The 23502-nt window shown below is 42.7% G+C and overlaps 2 protein-coding genes across 2 annotated transcripts in view; one reads left to right on the top strand and one right to left on the bottom strand.

Moving 5' to 3' along the window:
- Window positions 1-664, bottom strand: part of IQCH (IQ motif containing H) — a 124580-nt gene extending 123916 nt beyond the window's left edge. The window contains exon 1 of the mRNA XM_075858331.1: window positions 346-664. Coding sequence (XP_075714446.1) covers window positions 346-618 — 273 coding nt within the window. The 5' untranslated portion in view covers window positions 619-664. The remainder of the gene's footprint in view (window positions 1-345) is intronic.
- AAGAB (alpha and gamma adaptin binding protein) lies at window positions 527-22250 on the top strand. Its single transcript, XM_075858332.1, has 10 exons — window positions 527-686; window positions 9137-9327; window positions 14303-14399; window positions 15218-15307; window positions 15390-15473; window positions 15849-15925; window positions 17208-17307; window positions 17789-17893; window positions 19031-19080; window positions 21935-22250. Exons 1-10 carry the CDS (start codon window positions 617-619, stop codon window positions 22010-22012), a joined length of 942 nt encoding a protein of 313 aa, XP_075714447.1. The 5' UTR covers window positions 527-616; the 3' UTR covers window positions 22013-22250.
- Window positions 22251-23502: the final 1252 nt, after the last annotated feature.

The raw sequence follows: 23502 nt of genomic DNA, 5'->3' as shown, positions 1-23502 counted from the left end.
AGCCAGTCATGCTTGCCTATTATGCTGATATATATTCCAGTCTATCTATCTATGATAGATAGATAGATAGATAGATAGATAGATAGATAGATAGATTAGATCCATAATATTACCATCATGCATAATTACAATGTTGATAGAGTTGAATTGCCGCGGAATATGTCGGCGCTATAAAAATAAATTATTATTCGGGGGCAGTAATGTTACTGTATCTGAACACAAGGCAGTATTGTAATATAATGTTACAGGGATAATATAAATGCGATAACACCTCCCTATGACCCGTCTTTTTCTAGGGTACTGAGCCATACCTATACTATACCTATACTGTACCCAGTGTCGTACCTGAACCAGAAGGCGGCCCACAGGGTCAGCGCCCCCCGATATTCCAGCCATGCCACAGCCAAAAGACCGGATCCTTTCACTGCCTCTTCTGCTGCCATGGCGACGAGACGCGCTCCGGACCATACCATTTCGAACGGGTGGGGAAGGAATGTTCCATCCAGCTCCACACAGGAAGGACGGGGCGGAAGTGCTACAGTTGCCATGAGGAAGTTGGGCTGTTGCCATGCGGAAGTAGGCCAGACTGCAGTACGGAAGAGGCAGCGGTCCAGTCATGGCCTCTGTCCCCTGTGTGCTCCTCACTAGCTGTGCTACTGGATTTAACGAGGAAGACCTAGTGACACGTAAGACTGAATGCACTGTGTATATATATTGGGGGGGGAAGGGCGGGTGAGGACGTGCAAGTTTAGGAATCCCTACAAGTGTTGCATTCCTTACTGTAATGTCAGCCTAGATCTAATGACGTGTTTACAGGGGAGAAGGCTGCTGAGGAATCTGATGGCTTATTGATCAGCCCGCGATCGTTTCTGATTCCTCGGTGTGTCACATGCAGCAATGACATGAAGGATGTACGAGCAGTGTGATCTCAAGGGAGTTATCAGCCAGCGCTCCCAGATCACAAGAAATTATTTCAGATGATTGTATTTAAAGTGTTTTTCTAGTTCCCTGGGCAATTATTATTATTGATGACAATGATCATTATAGGTATTACAGTATAATAAGTCTTTATGTCTATGGGCAGCATTACATCATCGTCATGTAGGGTGAGCAGTCTTGTCAGTCATACTCAGTAATGTTGTAATGGGGGCAGTCTGACTTTTTAAAGGGGAACTGCAGAGTTTCATATTGTTATTTGAGTGAATGGAGCTCTAGTTGCAGTTCCCTGGATTGCTGCTGTACAGGAGACATGCCAACTCCACCTTTTGGATTGGCAGTGGTCAATTATGCAAGTACATAGGAGAGCGTTATTTCATTAAGACACTGATTATATATATATATAACATAGTGGAGGGGAGGTGTGATGTCAACTGCAGGGAGAGGGGTCGGCCCTAATAAAAATGTTTTTGCTGGACACATTTCCTTTAGGGCAATGCTACCCAGATAAAAAGTATTTAAAGAGGCTCTGTCACCAGATTTTGCAACCCCTATCTCCTATTGCAGCAGATCGGCGCTGCAATGTAGATAAGAGTAACGTTTTGTTTTTTTTCAAAACGAGCATTTTTTGGCCAAGTTATGACCATTTTTATATTTATGCAAATGAGGCTTTCTAAAGTACAACTGGGCGTGTTTAAAGTTAAAGTACAACTGGGCGTGTATTATGTGCGTACATCGGGGCGTGTTTACTACTTTTACTAGCTGGGCGTTCTGACGAGAAGTATCATCCACTTCTCTTCAGAACGCCCAGCTTCTGGCAGTGCAGACACACAGCGTGTTCTCGAGAGATCACGCTGTGACGTCACTCACTTCCTGCCCCAGGTCCTGCATCGTGTCGGCCACATCAGCACCAGAGGCTACAGTTGATTCTGCAGCAGCATCAGCAGGTAAGTAGCTACATCGACTTACCTGCAAACGCCGATGCTGCTGCAGAATCAAATGTAGCCTCTGGTGCCGATGTGTCCTCGCTCGTCCGACACGATGCAGGACCTGGGGCAGGAAGTGAGTGACGTCACAGCGTGATCTCTCGAGAACACGCTGTGTGTCTGCACTGCCAGAAGCTGGGCGTTCTGAAGAGAAGTGGATGATACTTCTCGTCAGAACGCCCAGCTAGTAAAAGTAGTAAAAACGCCCCGATGTACGCACATAATACACGCCCACTTGGACTTTTACTTTTAAACACACCCACTTGGACTTTTGCAAGCCTCATTTGCATAAATACAAAAATGGTCATAACTTGGCCAAAAATGCTAGTTTTTTAAAAATAAAAACGTTACTGTAATCTACATTGCAGCGCCGATCTGCTGCAATAGCAGATAGGGGTTGCAAAATCTGGTGACAGAGCCTCTTTAAAGTATCTCTCCCCCATAAGGAAGAAAACGGTCTCTCTCTATAGGTGACTACCCCGTATGTCAACCAGAACCCGACTCCATACTGATAAGGAGCAAATCCCTGAACAGTGCTGTCTATAGATGGGTGGCTCTGGTTTGGCAATTCATCTGAGTCATGTTTCAAGGCTCTGGGAAGAAAAACTTTTATGGTGGGAATTACAAAAAAAAATTGGTCCATGACAAGGCTTCATCCTGTAAAGCTGACGTGTCAATCGCACTTTGAGAAAATTGCCAGCAGTTTGATGTAGAATATTGTTTATCGATAATAAAGTCCACAACTCAAAAAATTCAGGCCGTCATAAAAGCCCAAGGGGGAGCAACGAAGTGCTAATTGTGATTTATTCATTTTCTTTACTTGATCTGGAAAAAATATATATTCCATTAATTAAAACAACTGAAATTCATTTGTTTCACGGAACCAGAATGTTCAGCTATTAAACAAACATTGTTTTGTGTCATATCTGGGGTTTGTGTATATTGCGACAAAGTAAAATATCTCGGTGACCACCTCTAATTGTGGTAATTCCATAGTTTTTGCCAAAGGTTGTAAGGTATCGGAATATGTGATGCCTGTTCCTGAGGGAAAATACAAGTGGTGAGCGTGCACTGTTCAGCCATAACATTAAAACCACTGACTGGGGAAGGGAATGACATTGATAATCCCGTTATAATGGCGCCTGTCGAGTGGAGGGATATATTGGGCAACAAGTAAACAGTCAGTTCTTAAAGTTGGAAGCAGGAAATATGGACAAGTGTGAGGATCTCAGCAACTTTGGCGTAGGGCAAAATGTGATGGCTGGATGACTGGTTAGTAGCTACCAAAAGTGGTTCAAGGAGGGGCAATGGTAAACCAGCAACAGGGTCATGGGTGCCCAAGGCTCATTGATGCATGTGGGGAATAAAAGCTAGTCCAATACCACAGAAGAGCTTCTGTAGCACAAATTGCTGAAAAAGCTGTGTACTATAGCCGCAGACCGGTCAGAGTGCCCATACTGACCCCTGTCCCCTGCCGAAAGCTCCTACAATGGGGACGTGAGCATCAGTACTGGTCATTGGAGCAATGGAAGACGGTGGCCTGGTCTGATGAATCACGTTTTCTTTCACATCGTGTGGATGGTGGGGTGTATGTGCGTCGCTTACCTGGAGGAGAAATGGCTCCAGGATGCATTATGGGAAGAAGACAAGATGGTAGAGGCAGTGAGATGCTCTGGGCAGTGCTCTGCTGGAAAACCTTGAGTCCTGGCATTCATGTGGATGTTACTTTGACACGTACCAAGTACACCCCTTCATGGTAATGGTATTCCCTAATAGCATCGGCCTCTGTCAGAAGGACAATTCGCCCGCCAAACTGCAAAAATTGTTCAGGAAAAGTTTAAGGGACATGACCAAGATTTCAAGGTGTTTACTTGGCTTCCAAATTCCCCAGATCTCCATCCGATCGAGCGTCTGTGGGATGTGCTGGAAAAACGAGTCCATGGAGGCCTCACCTCACAAGTTACAGGACAAAAAAGATCTGCTGCTAATGTCTTGGTGCCAGATACCACGGACACCTTCAGAAGTACATGCCTCAAAACTGTTTTCGTAATACAAGGGTGACCTACACAATATTAGGCAGGTGTATGTCATTTTATGGCTGAACGGTGTACATTTTGTTTGGTCGGGGACATTACATATACATCCTCAACATAGTTGATATTTTTTTATAGCTGGTCCAGTTGTGGCCTTTAAAGGGGTTTTCCGGCCAAGGAATTTTTAATTTATTTTACATTACCTGCATTTCTTACATCTAATGTAATCTTGCTCTCTTGGTTCTGGAATCATTTTTCATTTTCTTCTATTGTTTACTTTCCGCCTGCTCATGGAGTGCAAGGCATGTGAATATCTGGTATATGGGCGGTCTTAGGCCCCATGCACACGAACGTGTTTTTGCGGCCGCAATTCCCCCGAAAATCCACGGGAGAATTGCGGCCCCATTCTTTTCTATGGGGCCATGCACACGACCGTAGTTTTTACGGTCCGTGCATGGCCCGGGAACCCGCACCGCAGAAAGAACGGGCATGTCCTATTACGGACATCTTCTGCGGTCCGGGCTCATTGAAAACAATGACGGCGGCTATGTGCATGTCGTACGATTTGCTGACAGTCCGCTGACAGTCCGCAGCCGCCCGACCCGAAAATCACGGCCGTGCACACGGCTACGGTCGTGTGCATGAGACCTTACACTTGAGCGTGTGCCGGTGATAAAAAAAAAAAAAATCATCCGTGCCCGCGCGCTGCCCGCTCTGGTGATATATACAGTGAGGAAGGGGATTACATTATCTAGCTGAAGTGCGGTCACGTGATTTTGTGGCAGCACGCAGAGAAAGCAGGTGGGTGGGATAAGAAACTCAAGGGGGAGGGAGAACTGGTGGGGAGGGCGAATAGACAGATAGAGGGGGATGGAACAATTACCAAAGAACATGCCACTAGCGTGACGTAAGTAAGCCAGGTATCGACACAGGACCGTGTGCGTACTATTGCACGAGCCTGTGTCGAAAGAAGAAAAGACTTTCATGAAAAGCAGAACTTCCGGCCGGTCAGAGGTAGTGTCAATAGGAAGATAAGCGTCCCAAATTAATACAGACTGTATATTAGGAAGTTTATTCAATTTTTAGAGTATTACTTCAAAAAAATGTTGCATCCCTGGAGAACCCCTTTAACATCATTTCCAGTATAGGTTTTAGGTAGTGCTTACCTGCTTTGGCTGGTTGGCTGCTTTTTAGGTAGTCTGTAATGCATCACCTGCCTCATTCTTAGGCCGGATTCACACGAGCGTGTGCGTTTTGCGCGCGCAAAAGGTACATAACAGCTCCGTGTGTCAGCCGCGTATGATGCGTGGCTGCGTGATTTTCGCGCAGCCGCCATCATTATGACACTCTGTATGTTTGTAAACAGAAAAGCACGTGGTTCTTTTCTGTTTTGTTCATACTTTTTACTGCTGTTGCGCGAATCACGCGCGTCACACGGAAGTGCTTCCGTGTGCTGCGCGTGATTTTCACGCATTCATTGACCTCAACGGGTGCGTTATGCGCGAAGAAAAAGCACAAATATACGACATGTCGTGAGTTTTACGCAGCGGACACGCTGCGTAAAAATCACGGACTGTCTGAACGGCCCCATTGACTAACATAGGTCCGTGCGAGGCGCGTGAAAATCATGTGCGTTGCACGGACATATTACACGTTCGTCTGAATAAGCCCTTATGCTGTTCTGTCGTTCCACCGTGCTTTACCCTGCAGCTCTGGTTGTTCAGATTGACTGTGGTGTACTTGCACAGTTACTCCAGAAAAGCTGATTTCCATTTCAGTAGGGACAGAATAATTATAAACTACAAGTAACTAAAACTTCCACTGATCCAAAGAAGATTGTTAGTTGACTGCCAGATCCTGGATATTCACATTTACGATTTGTGCGGATTTGGCCTTTAATGCAATCGCTTTCTGCAGCAAAGACGTGAGGCGGCCGGCAATGGCTACTTCAATTTGCAGAATTGTATTCATATTCCCGTTTCAGCGCTGCTTTTATGTGTGTTGGTCCCATAAATCCAGAATATGGCAAGCGTCTTGTGGACTAACCTGAGCATTGCATGTTTTTGGTTGAGTTGTGGAAGAGGTGACTTTAATTTCTGTCAGCACAGGGGGTGACAACAAGCCAGTTGTCGGGAAACCTGACAGGAGCTTTTTTGTGTTGTGTGCATATTTCTCGCTCACATTTGGTTCCCCTCGCGAGCCAGGCTCAGAAGGCACACGTTCAAAGCACATTCCTGGGATAACATTTGTTTTGGAGGCGCAGCCTGTCTGAGAAGGCAGCTCTGTGTTTTACAACTGTCTGCGCAGCGTGTACGGTTCTTTAGTTTGGAAGACTTAATAGAAAGTCTATAGGAGAAGCACTGTAGATCCCAACGACCCTGCTTTAGGCTATATTCACACAGTGAAAAATTATTTTTGCATCCGTGTGTCTCCAAATTTTCATCCATTTCCAGTCCGTCTGTCCGTTTTTAATGGCCGTTTGACATCCGTTTTGCATCAGTTTTTTTATGGCCGTTAAAAAAACTGATTAATTTCATTGGTCATTTGTCCCAGCCCCCTGAAAACACCCAAAGGAAGGTCACATGTTCACCTAGACACTATTTACAGCCTCCCTGTATATGATGCCACCCACCTCCCTGTATATGCCACACAGCCCCAATGTATATGATGCCACACAGCCCGACATGAATGCCCTACATACTCACTGATGCAGCGCTGTCTTCTTCAGGTAAGGTCTCTCGTCTTCACGGTATCTGCGGCACCGAGATGACACTCACCGTTGCAGCTCGTCTTCACGCGGGGTCTCTCGACTTCACTGGATCTGCGAAGGCGGCGCGATGACGTCGTCGCATCGCCTTCGCAGAACCCGTGAAGACGAGAGACCACACCTGAAGAGGTTGGCGCTGCATCGGTGAGTTTCATTGAGCCGCCGATAGCCAGCAAGGGAACTAGTAGTTCCCTTGCCAATCTCCATGTCACAGATCCGTTTTTAACGGTTGTTACATGTATTGACAGCCGTTCACAACGGATCCATTGACTTCTATGGGGGCCGTCAGGCCGTGGAAATGGCCAAAAATAGGACATGTCCTATTTTTTGACGCCCATTATTCACGGGCCGTAAAAAAAATGGCCGTTTGAATACACCCATAGAACATCATTGTTCTGAAAACGGCCGGGTGACGGCCGTTAAAAGAACAGCCGTCACACGGCCGTTTTTCACTGTCGTGTGAATATTATCATTATGTACCTGGTATGTGTTTGTACATATTGAGCATGTATGTGTGGCTATAAACCGTGTATGATGAGAAGTTCTACAACTTTCTAATACACTTTATGTATCTATTTGTGATCTCTGCTTGCTGTCTGTTCATGTAAACCAGCGAGTTTCCATTCACTGTCTAAAAACTAGTCATGATCATGTCGCTGGGACTCAACGATTAAGTGACCCTTTTGGATTATTTCCATTCACCTCCTGACATTCCTCAGTAGGACTGGTTAGCTGTGTAGTGCCTGGTATTGAGCAGACAGAAAATGATGAAGTGGACACTGCCCCTTCGTTCAATGGATCGGCGGGGGTCCCACTGATCAGTAAAACTCTTTACCCCTTAATGACTACCAGCTAGAACGGGTGTTATGCCAAAGACAATCGGGCACCTGCTCTAGTGGGAAGTTATGTTATTTATACCTCACAGTAAACGTCGTGGATTAAAGACTGAAAGAGAATGGTACAATTCCTGTTTGGTTTTTTTTGTTGTTTTTTTCTATTAACCCCCCAAAAAGTTTATTAAAGTTAATCAATAAATTTATATTCACCCGAAATGGTGGCATTCAAAAATACAACTTGTTCCACTCAAAACAAGTACTCCTACAGCAATGTTGATGGAAAAATAAAAAAAGTTATAGCTCTATGAAAGCGACGATGGGAAAAAATTGCTTATTCCTTAAAGAGGCTCTGTCACCAGATTATAAGTGCCCTATCTCCTACGTAATGTGATCGGCGCTGTAATGTAGATAACAGTGGTTTTTATTTTGAAAAACGATCATTTTTGAGCAAGTTATGAGCTTATAAATTATGAGATTTATGCTAATTAGTTTCTTAATAGGCAACTGGGCGTGTTTTTACTTTTTACCAACTGGGCGTTGTACAGAGAAGTGTATGAGGCTGACCAATCAGTGACCAATCAGTGACCAATCAGTGTCATACACTTCTCATTGTTCCAGCCCAGCTTCTTTCACTGCACAATCACACTGTGCTGTGGATCATGCTGGGCTGGAACAATGAGAAGTGTGTGACACTGGTCACTGATTGGTCAGCCTCATACACTTCTCTGTACAACGCCCAGTTGGTAAAAAGTAAAAACACGCCCAGTTGCCTATTAAGAAACTAATTAGCATAAATCTAAAATTGCTCATAACTTGCTCAAAAAAGATCGTTTGTTATAATAAAAACCACTGTTGTTCTCTACATTACAGCGCCGATCAGATTATGTAGGAGATAGGGCACTTATAATCTGGTGACAGAGCCTCTTTAAGACCAGAAAGCTGCTCAGATGATGGGAATCGAATCTCAACATCCTGCATTTCGTTACATGGAGGGCACTGCAATAAATGTGAATATGTATATATATATATATATATATATATATATATATATATATATATATATATATATATATATATATATATAATAAATCTGTATGGTTAAAGGCATAAACCTTGACGTCTGATGTATGTATAAGAATTGTTTTCTACAATCCCGCAGATTGTAACGGAATTGCTGACACCAGCAAGAAAATATATTTGATATAGTTGTTATAATGTGGTCCCTGCATGTCAATAATGAATAGTTGCCGCTAATTCAGTAGGAATTAAGTGAATTGGGAAATAGAAATGGCACAAATTTTTTCTGTTATAAAGTAGAGTCGCGGCGGAGAAATCAGATTCTTCGCTCTTGCCTTGCAAATCCATATCCATAAGCAGAATGCAGGTGGAGCAGCAAACCCAGACTCGCCGTGAGGCCGCCGGGACTTTGCTTCGCTGCCCTGTTCTATTACAGGTTTACTCCAGTTATAAGATTGCTCTGTAGTAGATTGCAGTTTCATGTGCTTTTAGGTAAGAAGTTGTTTTCTTTTGTATTCTCTCCTCATATACTATTGTACATTCACACTCCGTTTCTTGCAGAAATCATTGGGGCAGAACATCTTCCTGCACCTGTACAAGAATCGGAGGAAGTTAGAAAATACCCATGGAGGATAGACAACAAATATTACTCAGCCAATGTGAATGTTTGCATTGTACCCAGCACAACACACGTCACCGCTCAGGTGGCAGAGTCCGTCCAGGCCTTCATCGTATACTTTGACAGCACATCGGTAAGTCACATGATGAAAGTCAATATTACTCTGTTTTGGTCGGGTTGATATCCAGACCGCTATCAAAATGCTGCAAAAAGAAAAAATACAACTTTAGAGATTACTTTGAAAAAAAAGTTTGGAAAAGGAAGGCTTTAAAGAGGCTCTGTCACCAGATTTTCAAACCCCTATCTTGTATTGCAGCAGATAGGCGCTGCAATGTAGATTACAGTAACGTTTTTTTACTAGCTGGGCGTTGTGAATAGAAGTGTATGATGCTGACGAATCAGCATCATCCACTTCTCTTCACAACGCCCAGCTTCTGGCAGTGCACAGACACACAGCGTGTTCTCGAGAGATCACGCTGTGACGTCACGTCCTGCATCGTGTCGGACGAGCGAGGACACATCGGCACCAGGCGACAGAGGCTACATCGACTTACCTGCAAACGCCGATGCTGCTGCAGAATCAACTGTAGCCTCTGTCGCCTGGTGCCGATGTGTCCTCGCTCGTCCGACACGATGCAGGACCTGGGGCAGGAAGTGACGTCACAGCGTGATCTCTCGAGAACACGCTGTGTGTCTGTGCACTGCCAGAAGCTGGGTGGTAATGATGAGAAGTGGATGATGCTGATTCGTCAGCATCATACACTTCTATTCACAACGCCCAGCTAGTAAAAGAAGTAAAAACGCCCAGATGTACATACACAATACACGCCCACTTGGACATAACTTTAAACACGCCCAGTTGTACTTAAGAAAGGCTCATTTGCATAAATATAAAAATGGTCTTAACTTGGCCAAAAATTCTCGTTTTTGAAAAAAAACAAAACGTTACTGTAATCTACATTGCAGCGCCGATCTGCTGCAATAGGAGATAGGGGTTTGAAAATCTGGTGACAGAGCCTCTTTAAGTTTTTGATTTCACAGCATTTTCCTTTTTCCAATATAAGTAAAATAATATACAATGAAGCAACGCAGTAAATATTTAAATATGCAATATTTCAAATGCGAGGGAATGGAGGAACATACCGGCTACTCAAAGGCAACAGAGCAGTTAAATGTCCATGACCTCAATGGGTTATGGTTTCCCAGAATCAAGGGTGTCAGGGAGGGTACGCCTCCATTCTGTTTATGAGTAGTAAAGTTCTAGAAGTTCTCCGTAATAATGAAAGAAAAGCATTGAGGGACCTAGAAGGGTAGTAAGCAAAGATGAAGAAGAAGACGACGTGGGCCTAAGATATGCAGAAAACAGAATAAAGGTGACCTATAGAGAGGGTAAGAGGGGGTTAAAAAAGGCCAAATATAAAGGCCCACCGAAGGTCTGAAGTACCAGGGGGTGATGTAGCAAGCCACATGCTAGTCATGATTGACATCCTTTATATGACCCCCATCAAACAGAAGAGGGCAACTGAGGTCAGCTGCCAAAGAAACAAGGTACGTAAAGCACAAGCCCGAGAGTATGCTTTGTAGGAGTTCTGCTACTTTTCCTTAACCTTTCACATGAGGGATTCAGCAGCTGTTGAGTAAATGTGTGGATACCAAGGAAAACATTTCAGGCCGTGTTTTTTCCTCCAGAACGGATAAACACTCTGAAATAGCTTCCACTAGTTGTTTGTCTGCTAAGCGGAAATGTCAAGTAAGGAGCCACCTTAAATTCTAAGCTTACCATTGGTGAGGCTATATTTTTATGTATTAGAGAATTGCATAGTCAACTAACCCCTAATATATATATATATGTCATTGTAAACAGTTATGATCTTATAGTGTAGCATTGGGGAATCTATTCCTCAGCAGCGCTGTGCCTGAACGTCAGCGGAATACATACTGCCATTTATAGATATACCTGTATTCTGCATGTGCAGCCAACACAGGATGTCGTAAAACAAAGAACTGCAGTGGCCCTGGTAAATTGTAATTCTCTGCTAGGGGAGAGGTTTGGGCAAAAATATGTGAACACCTAATTATTGAGTTCATGTGTTTCAGCCACAGCCATTGCAAACAGGTGCATAAAATCAAGCACACAGCCGTTAGATCGTAGTATGAGTTGTACTGAAAAGTTCAGTGACTTTAAAAATGCCATTATCATAGGATGCCACCTTTGCCACAAGTCAGTAAATTAAATGTATGATCCGCCAGCCCTGCCGCAGTGAACTGTAAGTGCTATTATTCTGAAATAAAAGCATCTAGGAGTAACACCAGCCCAGCCATGATGCAGTAGACCACGCAAACTCACAGAGCTAAGGCTGTCGAGTGCTAAAGCGTGTGGCGTGTAATAATCGCCTATCCTCTGTTATATCACTAACTACTTCTGGAAGTGTTGTCCGCGTAAGAACTATCCAGAGCCCAAGATTACCATGTGCACAATGCCAAGCTTCGGCTGTAGTGGTAAAGCATGCTACCACAGGACCGTGCAGTAATGGAAGTGTATTCCATGGAGTGATGAATCACATTTCACTATCTGGCAGTCTAATGGATGAATCTGGGTTTGGCGGATGCCAGGAAAACGTTACCTACCGGAGTGAACATCGCCTACTGTATTATTTGGTGGAGGAGGGATAATGGTCTGGGGCTATCTTTCAGAGGTCGGCCTCGGCCCCTTAGTTGCAGTGAAGGGAAATTCTAATGCTTCAGCACACCAAGACATTTTGGACAATTGTATGCTTATAACTGTTTGGGGAAGGTCCTTTTCTATTCTAGCATGACTGTGCACCAAGCAAGGTCCATAAAGGCATGGTTTGGTGTGGAGGAACTTGAGTAGCTGCACAGTCCTGACCTCAACCCCATCCAACACTTTTGGGATGTATTAGAGTACCGACTGAGCCAGACCTTCTCGTCCACCATCAGTTTCTGACCTCACAAATGCTCTTTTTGCTGAATGTGCGAGAATTCCTACAGACAAATGGCAAAATCATTTAGAAAGCCTTCCCAGATGAGTGGAGGCGGCTATAGCGCAAAATAGGACCCAAATCTATATTAACGTCCATGGTTTTGGATTGGGATGTCTAACTAGCTCTTATACAGTAGATGGAATTTTCAGGTGTTCACATACTTTTGGCCATATAGTGTCGATTTATCTTAATTTTGTCTAAGTTGTATTTCTATTTATCAGGCATGCTTATAAATGTTCTTTATTTTATATAATGAATTATAGTTGGCTGGTCACCCGCAACTTACCTTCCCGCATATAGAGAGTCATTCATGCAGACTCCGCAGGGGCACCAAAAGGGACTAGCTACATTTCCTAATCTGATCTTCTAATGTATGAAGTGTAAAAATAGTCGAAATAAATAAATTCTTAGGGATCGCCACACTAGGTGGGTAGCCTATCATGACTATTAACCCCTTAAGGACATGGCTAATATTCGTTTTTTAATTTTAATTTTTTCCTCCCCGCCTTCCAAAACCAATAACTTTTTTTTTTTTTTTTCTTTGCCGAATGAGGGCTTTTTTTATAGTTTGTTATAGTTTTTCATGGCACCATTTATTGCACTAAATAATAAACTGGGAAGCTGACATTTTTGTATTTGTGGGGTGTAATGGGCAAAAAATAGCATTTTTTTTTTGGGGGGGGGGGTTGTTTTTACGGCGTCCATCAGGCGGTAAAAACTACATGTTCACCTTATTCTACGTTTTCATATGATTACGACGATACCAAATTTATATATATATATATATTTTTTTTATGTTTTACCACTTTTAGGGAAAAACTATTTGCTAGAAAAAAAAAATTGTTTTGTGTCGCCATATTCTGAGAGGCATTTTTATTTTTCCGTCAAGGGATGTGATGGCTTATTTTTTGCAGGGCAAACTCTTTTTACTGCTATGTATTTTGGGGTACATGCGACTTTTTGATCACTTTTTATAAAAAAAAATTTTGGAGAGCTAAGGTGACCAAGAAACAGCAATTTGCGTGTTTTTTTTTCTGTTTGTTTTTTGCGGCGTTCACTGAGCGGGTGAAACAACACTATATTGTAATAGTTTTGAATTTTACAGACGCGGCGATACCAGTTGCATTACCTTTTTTTTATTTTTTTAAACCTTGCTTTAGGGAAAAAATGGGAAAAGGAATTTTATTTTATTTTTTTGTAACATTAAAAAACCTGTTTATTTAACTGTTTTTTTACCTTGCGTCATGGGAGGGGGGGGGGGTGATGGCACATCGGAGGGCCCCCCGTGATTCTAGCTATTTAAATGCTGCAATAGCGATTGACCGCTGCATATAAGGGGTTAAGCGGACGGAATCAAAGTGATCTTTGATGCTGTCCGTTCCAGTGAGGTGTCGGCTGAGCCCGCTCTATACTTCCCTTTTAGGGGGTTCCACGTACATGTATGTGGCATGTTAAGAGAGAAGTATTCATTGTGACAGACCTAATAGAATTATACTAGTGAGTGTGATTGCAACCATTTTCAGCCTCCCAAAATGGCAAACACAGGGGTTCTGAAAAGATATCACATCCTGGTTCTACGCAGTCGCATGGAGCATCACGTGATCGCTCTGACAGTCAGCACCTCCAAAACGTGCGTTAGGGGGCAGTCTGACTCCATCAACATCTGCTGTCAGGGGAAACAAGGATCATGTTGGATTTCAACATGTCCGATCCTTAGTACCCCAAGGAGATAAGCAGTGGTTTCTGACAGCACCTTATCCTATGGCAGCAAACACTTGTTTACAGCTGATTGATATAGGACCAGTTTATCATCGGGAAACCCTTCTATTAAAGGGGTTTTCCAAAGCGGACAACCTTTTTAAGGAAATCCTCCGTAGATGACCTGTTGGGGCTCCTTAAGAACTGGATTGAGAAACACTGGGTTTAAGTAGAAATATTCTAATCTGGTATTTCAGTTTTGGCGCATTCAATACTACTAGTACATATGGTTAATATGTAGTCCACTGTGACGGAATAATAACAAGGCCGGTAAGCAATGAATGCACTTGTTCCTTCAGCCATATAGAATCTCTTCCTATAACCCTGTATTCATACGTTCAATGACAGAAATCCGGTTTAGAGAAGTTGTCTCCTTGGTTTCCACTGCTTGAAGACTGGCTGCTAGACGTTATGATCTTGGTGTGTGATGCTGCATGTGATACAGGTGAGTAGCCGCTCCAAATTGACTAAGGAAAACTTGTAACGTAGAGTTAAAAGCTATGTTCACCTTTTGGAAAACCAATATTTGTTGGTTTTTTTAAAAATAAAATTGTGTATCATTGTGATTGGTGCAACCTGTCTTCCACTGACAGTGAACCTGTCAGTCCCGCTGACCTGACGAATTCAGGTCTCTGCGCAAGATACAGCTGCTCTGTATACAGGATGCAAAACAGGTGTATTTCCAAAAGTAAAAATTATTTTTAATAAAAAGTTAGTACAAAGTTGCACCAAATACACTGATACACATTTTTATTTAAGTTAAAAAAATGTTGTTAAAGGTGTACATAGCCTTTAATAGAAATGCTCAGCCCCTTGTAGCTTTCTCTGACCAGCAGTACTGCCGTTTAGCCTGCAGAGGGCCGCTGGTTTACATCTGAGTTTACCACCTCAGACCTCATTCACACCAGTGTATTGTAATGCAGATCTAATGTAGTCAATGCAGCTATATCTGTATTGTATATAACTGGAAGAGAACTCTTCCGAATCTCTGAAAATGGCATGTGTGTTATTTTTTTGCATGAATTATGCTGTATTGTAGATGCAGTTTAGAGTTTAGTTCACATTAGTAAGCTGATCATATGGAAAATGTTTAACCTAAGGATTGAAGTCCGGTTATTTAGAGCTACGCTGTGGACTTTGCCATGGGTTGTGCTGCAGATTTCACCCTTTGCAATGCAAAGGGTAAAATCTGCAATAACAATAGGGTTTTTATGAATGTTTGGAGAGCTGCTGAATAGGATTGGGTTTATGTTTTGTGTACAGGTGTGAGCCGACAGACTGCACAGGAGTGGTGTATACAGCATGGGTTTGAGTTGGTTGAGTTGCATCCTGAGGAACTGCCAGATGAAGATGGTACGTTGGCAATTTGAGGGGACATTTTGGCTTTCAACCAAGAATTATGTTCTAACGGTTCACTATTAATCATTTTATGTAGATGATTTCCCAGAATCCACTGGTGTCACTCGGATAATTCAGGCTCTGAATGCCAACGTCTGGTCCAATGTGGAGATGAAGAGTGGTAAGTGGTGGAACTATCACAATGGTGGCAAAATAACGAATGTAAAACCAGTTAGTAAGCCGGTTTGTTAGGCAGTCACTGGTGGGAACGTCCACCATTTTTATGGAGATCCTATTTAGATTTTGGGCAGTAGCTCATAAAGTTATTGACCCAAGTCACTGCCATGTAAGTAACCAGAAGTATCTTGGCAGCACTAGTTTTTAGTGATCGTACATGACCAGGACAATGCTTGGAATCTATTTCAGCTCCGCGCTACAATATACACCACATTGGAGCTGTGTTGTAGGTCCCCAGATCTTCTTCTTTCCAGGATTCTTCGTGTATTTCAGAAATTCACTCAGTTTGTTGACTTGCTGCATATCTATGTAATTCCAGAACAATCCTATGGGATCTTCAGCTCATTGACAGCCATAAGCCACAGTACAGAGAGTAACGGGGATCCACAGAATAACGTGAGTGGTTACATTGTATGGGATTATCCAGATCTGTGAGGCAATGCTGCAGCCTCGTGTGGTTGCTGGGTCATTTTTATCTCTATCTCTTATAGAATCCAAATGTTTGTATATCCGGCTTAAAGAAAACCTGGCACCTTCCATTTTTGTTTTATCCTAATCAATTACTTGTATGTAATTGTATCATAACCCACAGCATATTATTGATACACGGTAGAAGGATTAAATGTTGACATTTGGACATTTATTTCTAAGCGCATGCAGCTCTCGAGGACATTGTGTTCCGGCACTTATGGGCCTAAATGGTAATGTTGGCAATAGGAGGGGGGCGGGGCTTGATATTTCTCTATTACTTGTTATAGGGGGCCTGCTGTGGTCACACCTGTAGCTGTGGTTCCAATAGAATTCTACTTTTTTGATGTCTCGATAGCTATTTATTGCTGAAACAAACCCTGCCTCTTTGAAGCTAGCTGTGTATATGTACTTTAGCTGGATCAGTCCTTGCGATGAGACTCAGAGCAGGTACTTTATTGTAAGTGAATTTTATGTAGGTAGTTGTAGATCTTATTAATAAAATGGATGAAAGTACTGTATGTATTAAAAGTGAAGCTCCACTTCTGGCAGCCACCAATTTTCAGTGCAGTTTTCTGGCCGTCCGGCAAAAAAAAAAAAAAAGCTGCAAAACCGCACCGCGTGAGTACACACCAAGACAAAACCACGTTTTCTTTTTGCTGTACGGTTTTTAGTTGCCTGGCACACTGTAATTATGTGTGAATACACCCTAAAACTCAAGTAATAACGGTGGAGTGCAGCCTGATTTGTTGGATTAAAGGGGGTTTTCCCACTAAGAACATTTATCACCTATCCACAGAACAGGTGATAAATGTATGTTGGCTGAGACCCCCACCGGTCACTAGAACAGGGGTCCCAACCCCCCCTCGTTTATCCTCACGGCACAATCGCATCGAGGAGGAGTTTGAATGGTGTGACGGTCACGCGGGTGCCCTTCTGTTTCCTTCAATGTCTATCGGGCCGACTGAGTGAGTCGAGTAGCTCATGTGTTACCGCTGCTCCATTCGATCTCCTCCCCTGATAACTTCCTTATTTCCCACTTATGCTCCAATGGATTGGTTTTTCTGTGATTTAATATTCTGCAAATAGACTGTCTTTGCTCTGGTGAGCTGTCTGATCCTGATATAGAGTCAAACGTACGTGATTAAATGTGATATTATTATAAATGTGAATTGTCCTAAATTGTATATGGTGAAATGGTGTTTTTTAGGTCTCTGTATCCAGTGGGGAAGCTACAGTGCCTTCTACAGATCAGGGGCGTGCTGGTGACTCTGGCAGTCATAGTGATTCTCAGATCGATACTATAGTAGGTGAGTTTTCAGCCACTATGATGTGCTATGGTTATCATATACAGATTCACTCTGCAGATCTCCTGGGCTTGATAGAATGGTTATCAGGATAAGTCCCAATTGTTTGGTTTATACTGATGGCCTCATGGATGATGAACATGTATAGCTGTCCATATACGCATTCCACATACTATGTTTTACTGTGTGTATAGTGGACGGACAGAATGTCAGGGATCAATATAACTAGTCAGCACTTACGTTATACTGTATGTAAAGGGACGGTCTGACTATCGTCAGGTCGAGCGATGTTATTTCTTGTAGGTTTTAATATATAATGTCTATCTCTGGAGAGAGTGAGAGTGTTTTGTTTTGGACCAGGCTTGGTCAGCCTGTGGGAAAACGAAAAATATATATGCTTATAATATACACACACAAAAAATCTGACACGAGGTTGACATTCACTGGTTTAACTAACAAACCCCCCTACTGCTTTTATCCTCAGACCCAATGTTGGATCTTGATATTCGAGAACTTGCCAGCCTTACTTCTGTAGAGGGTGACCTGGAGAATTTTGGACGACTTTTCAGTAAACTTCAAGAAATGAAAGGTAGCACTGTATATCTGCATACTGAAGAGAATTGTGGGTTAAATGTGACACTACTATTCAGAATTGCTTTGCAAAAAAGGCTGTTTCGGTAGTAGAACTACTTTAAAAAAAGTTTTTGGGAGAATAACCCCTGACCATATGCCCTATGAACACCATACAGGATCGCGGTTCTACTGTTTAGATCCCTTCTACTAGCCAGAGTGGAAAGTTGCTGGAAACAGGCCAAATGAATGGACGCCATGTAATACCACATTCTCCATCTTCACTGCAGGGTTACTGTTCAAACATCCGCTGCTTCCACTACCGATTATTAGCCGTTAGCCTCACAGCAATCCGCTTTTGGCTGCTGTTGCAAAAAAGTTTGTCACTTTTATAAGTGACAACCAATGCGACCTTTCGGTTTTCACTTGCAAAAATTACTGTAGCAACTGAATAGAAAAATAGCAATATCTTTTATAAGTTAAACACATTCTCATTTATTAAAATATAAACATTCAGGAAAATCCTCTTTAATCCTGTCAAGCGAAAGTGGGGACTCGTTAGGCCTTGTATTAAAGTCGTCTAACAGTAAATTGCCTTGTTGCTAAGGGTAGCAACCAGAATCGGTGATCATTTTGTAATTGCTGGGGGTCCACCACCGATCATAAGAACGAGGTTTCGAGCTCCCAGATCCTCCGCACTGCACCCCCCGTAGTCAGGAGGCGCTTGTATAGAGCATGCGTCTGCCTCTCTATTCAATGTCTATGAGAATGATGGAAACAGCCAAGTGATGTATTTGACGGTTTTCTTCTTTCCCATGGAGCTGCAGCGTGTATGCTGGACCACTGCTCCATTCAATGTCCTCCTCACTGCAGTCCAGCAGTGTGAAGGAAATGGGGGTTCGGGACCCCTGTTCTCACGATCGCTGGAGCCCTCTGAAAATTATCAACTATCCTGTGAACAGGTGATAGTTAACGGTTCTGGGAAAACCGTTTTAAGAAATGAAAGCTGAGCTCTGATTGGTTTTCTCAGGAAACAAGGCCTGTTTTACCATTACAGTATTGACGCATGAGGCCCAATGTTAAGTTTTTTTTAAATTATTATTATGTTAGAAGTATCCTACAACTCCTGTCCAAAATGTTTTATTTTACTCATCAGATAAAGCTGCCTCTTTGCCACATGAACAAAGGAAACTACATGCAGAAAAGGTAAATCGTGTAGTTCTAATACCTGCCAGGGAACAGTGTACAATAAGAAGATATCTGCTCATAGAGGGACAATTTGTCCCTTCTCAGCCAGAACTCCAATATTTTTCACTATTGGGACTCTGGTTAGATCTCCTACAATGGGAATGCCTTTCTAGATGGAAATGCTGCTGTGTTACGAATATTACAATTCTATTATTACTAATGAAACAAATTTCCATCAGTGGTAACCAAGCGTTTAAGTAACATACACAACTGTAATGGTTATCCGCATGACGAAATCCGCAGTAAGTAAACAGCGCTGAAAGGCATTTACATTTGCAGCACTGATTTGCATCCAACACCTCACGCCAACAGCCAGGATTGTAAAAAACGTGATCATATATCGATCATAGCATCAGAAGGACCAGAGGAGTAGCTAGGGGTTTAGCACAGAGGGGGTGAAACATATCTGAGTGGGCCCCCCAATGCATGTAACACGCAGGATCGAGCTGTTACCGATCACATCTAAGGCTTTGTTTACATCTTCTCCAGGGTTTTGTTCGTGGGTTCCGTCAGGGGAACTCGTGAACGGAAACTGTAGCTTTCCGTTTGCATTACCATTTATTTCAATGGTAATGCTTCCGTTGCTAATGGGTTCCATTTGTCTCCGTTCCGTAAGGTTTCCTTTTTTGGCGGAATCAATAGCGTATTGAAAGCAATGGTAATGCAAACGGAAAGCTGTGGTTTCCATTTGGTTTCCGTTCATGGCTTCCTCTGAGGGAAAGGTCTGATGGAACCCATGAACGGAGTCCCGACGCAGATGTGATAGATAACAGATGGATCCGCTGTCACTGAATCAGTCAGTCCCGCCGCCTATACGGATTCAGGTCTCAGCGCTAGATATAGCTGCTCTATATATAGGATACAAGGCAGCTGTATCTCAAAAAGTTAAAATAATGTTTAATAGAACCTAATTAAAAATGTGCACCAAACACACTGATCTATATATATATATATATATATATATATATATACACACACACACACACACACACACACACACACGTGTATTTTAAAGGTGTACATGGCCTTTAATCTTTTCTCTGACATCTGACAGAGGAGTCTGCATTACAAAGTGTTGCAGACCTCTTTGGAAGTGAATGAAAGAATATATAACACCCCATCATCCCTGTTACTGTATATACCAGCCATCATCCCTGTATATATCCCCCCTCATCCCTGTTACTGTATATACCAGCCATCATCCCTGTATATAACCACTATCATCCCTGTATATACCAGCCTGGCTGTTATGATAAGGGTTATATACAGGGATGATGGGGGTTGTAGGCAAAGATAATGCCTGGTACAGCCATCATCCCCGTATATAACCCCCATCATCCCTGTGTATATAACGCCCAACATTCCTGTATATACCAGCCATCATCCTTGTATATACCAGGCTGGCTAGTATATACAGGAATGAAAGGGGTTTATGTACAGAAATGATGGCTAATATATACAAGGATGATGGGGGTTATATACATGGATGATGCCTGATCCAGCCATCGTCACTGTATATAATCCCCATTATCCCTGTATATACCAACCATTATTCCTGTATATACCAGCCTGGCTGGTATATAGTGTTGATGGGGGTTATATACAGGGATGATGGGAATTGTATACAGGGATGATGCTGGGTCCAGCCATCATCACTGTATATAACCCCCATCATCCCTGTATATACCAGCCATTATTCTTGTATGTGCCAGCCATCATCACTGTATATAACCCCCATCATTCCTGTATATACCAGCCTGGCTGGTATATACAGTACTGATGGGGGTTATATACAAGAATAATGGCTGGTATATACAGGGATGATGGGTAGTCCAGTCATCCCTGTATTTAAGCCAATCATCCCTGTATCTACCAGCCATTATTCCTGTATAGAAATCCTAACTATATAGCTAACCATCAGGGGGAGTGCTGGCTCACCCTCTCCTCACACACAGGCTTCTTCTGCTCCTGACAGGCAGCGTCAAAGGCGTGCTCTTGCAAACGTGCCTAGCATGCGGCACATCTGCTAGATTGCATAATACTGTAGCGTGGCCGAGCCGGTGATGGTAGGGGTGGTGGGCCCCACCATCTCAGTGGCCCCGGGGCCATCGATCCCCCTGCTCCTCGCTAGCTACGCCGCTGCCCAGGACCCACTGTCACTAAACCCAGCAGTCCCACTGGCCTAACGGATTCATGTCTTAGCATACAATACAGCTGCTCTGTATACAAAATACAAGGCAGCTGTATCTGAGTAAAAGTAATTTTTAATGTAATTACAAGTTGCACCAAACACACTGATAGACATTTTTATTTATTTTTTTAAATCGCGTTCAAAGGTGTACATAGCCTTTAATCACTTTATAAAGAAAGACTGATACATTGTAGCAAATTACCAGAGACATTTCTGCTGCTGATGTATTTAGTTCACAGAACATTGTCTACTCTGGACACAATTGTATCCACTTCTCAGCTTAGAGCAGGACTAGGTATGTTGGCATCCTCTGAATGTAGATAAAAAAGGTCTGATTCACTGACCACAAACAAATGAACCTTTATTTAAGCTATTCATTAAGCTTTATTTGCATAAAACATACCTGTATGGGCACCTTAAAGGTTCCCTCCAATGCTGCTGACCGCCACGTCTTCTGACAGAAAGCTCCTGGAAAGACTTCTGGCATTGTATGGTTGACCAAGCAGCCAGACAGCCCGCTCCCCTGGCTGTTTCTCTCTCTCTGTCAGGTTTTCTGGAAGAAGACAGGACAGCATCATTGGAGGTACTGCATGTGCCCCATATATTTATATTTTGTTTCAGGTTGCCAAAGCTTTCTGGATGGCTATTGGAGGAGATCGTGATGAAATAGAAGGCATTTCTTCTGATGAGGAGAACTGATTGGTCCAAGCCTTGTGTACACTGCCGAGATGCCAGGCCTTGGCATGGGGAATAACACATTTGCATATTGCTGTTGTTCTTACAGTGGTTTTCCCTCACATTTTGTACATTTCCTTCATAGCAGGGAATCTGTTATCCCATCTCCCTCTAGTACATATTCTCATCCGTGATCCCAAATGTATATTTATTAGAAAGAAACAAATCTCAATAAACTATTTTGTATTCATTCCAACATTAACATCACTGGTCTTTGGTGTGTTGGGGGAAAACACTGAAATATGTTCTCTATAAAGAAAGACCTTCCATCCAGCAGTAAAACGCCATCAATCTTGGATGACGGTACAGATTAATTCTTCTGTTCGTGTGCTCTATGACTGTTACTGTAGTGATGTCAGGTCTTCAGTATTGATTCCATACAAGACTGCAAAGTACGTTTTATATCCCTGCTGAAATCTGGTTAATAGGAGCCTGATATTGGATCTCTGATGTTCTGTCCTTCCTACACTCATGCTACGGTCAGTGTGAAGCGTTTTGGCATCCGCAGTGCCCTGGAGGCCTAGTTCTGCTGTGCTGCCCACATCTCTACTATTTTTGCATGTTACCATGTCTTTCACAATATGTGCTCTTGATCTGATAAGGATGATTGTAAGACTGAGATTAAAGATTAAATGAACTGCAATACTGGGCGCAGCTCATAGACAGACGTGGCACTTTTTCTAGAAAAAAAACCTTTCTGATCCTGGACAACCCCTTTAATAATAAAACAGTATGCAGTAGCTCAATACCTTGAAAAAAAGATGCTCAGATGAATAGATAATAATAAAAATATAATAATCAGCATAGAATTGTGGATGTTAAACCATGTTAAAAGCTGAAATTATGTTTTTATCACACACTAGTTGCAGTCCATTGGATTAGTCAGTCACACAAATGTCTCTAGTTCAGCAAAGTTCCACTCAGCACCAAATGAAAATCCTGTATGCAGCACAAATAATCCCATGCCAAATTAATGGGAAAATGACCAGATAGTCCAGCACTGGTGAGCGCAGGTTTTGTCTAAGGTCACGGTAGGCAAGTAAGTGTCTACATATTGGAGCGTAGACTAGGAATGTATGCCGGCGTGTGTATGTATGTAAAGTGTGTCAGCCCAGTAGTCTTGAATTTCCAATAATCCATACCTTTTCAATGCTCTCCTCCTATCCACCCAGAAATGCCCACAAAATGCTGAAAAGGCCCACTTATGGGCATATTTGTATTAACCTGCCCTTTTAGGGTTTGTTTCGCAGGACAATCCTGTGAAAAATGGGACAGTTGGGAAGTATGAAAAAGCCATCATCTACAGGACGCTAGATGATCGGAAATGTACTATATGTGTAACTTAAAGAGGCTCTGTCACCAGATTTTGCAACCCCTATCTGCTATTGCAGCAGATAGGCGCTGCAATGTAGATTACAGTAACGTTTTTATTTTTAAAAAACGAGCATTTTTGG

This window comes from Rhinoderma darwinii, chromosome 3 (assembly GCF_050947455.1).
Source record: "Rhinoderma darwinii isolate aRhiDar2 chromosome 3, aRhiDar2.hap1, whole genome shotgun sequence".
Taxonomy (NCBI): Eukaryota; Metazoa; Chordata; class Amphibia; order Anura; family Rhinodermatidae; genus Rhinoderma; species Rhinoderma darwinii.
Note: the sequence above shows the minus strand (reverse complement) of the source record. Positions and strands in the feature narration are given on the sequence as shown.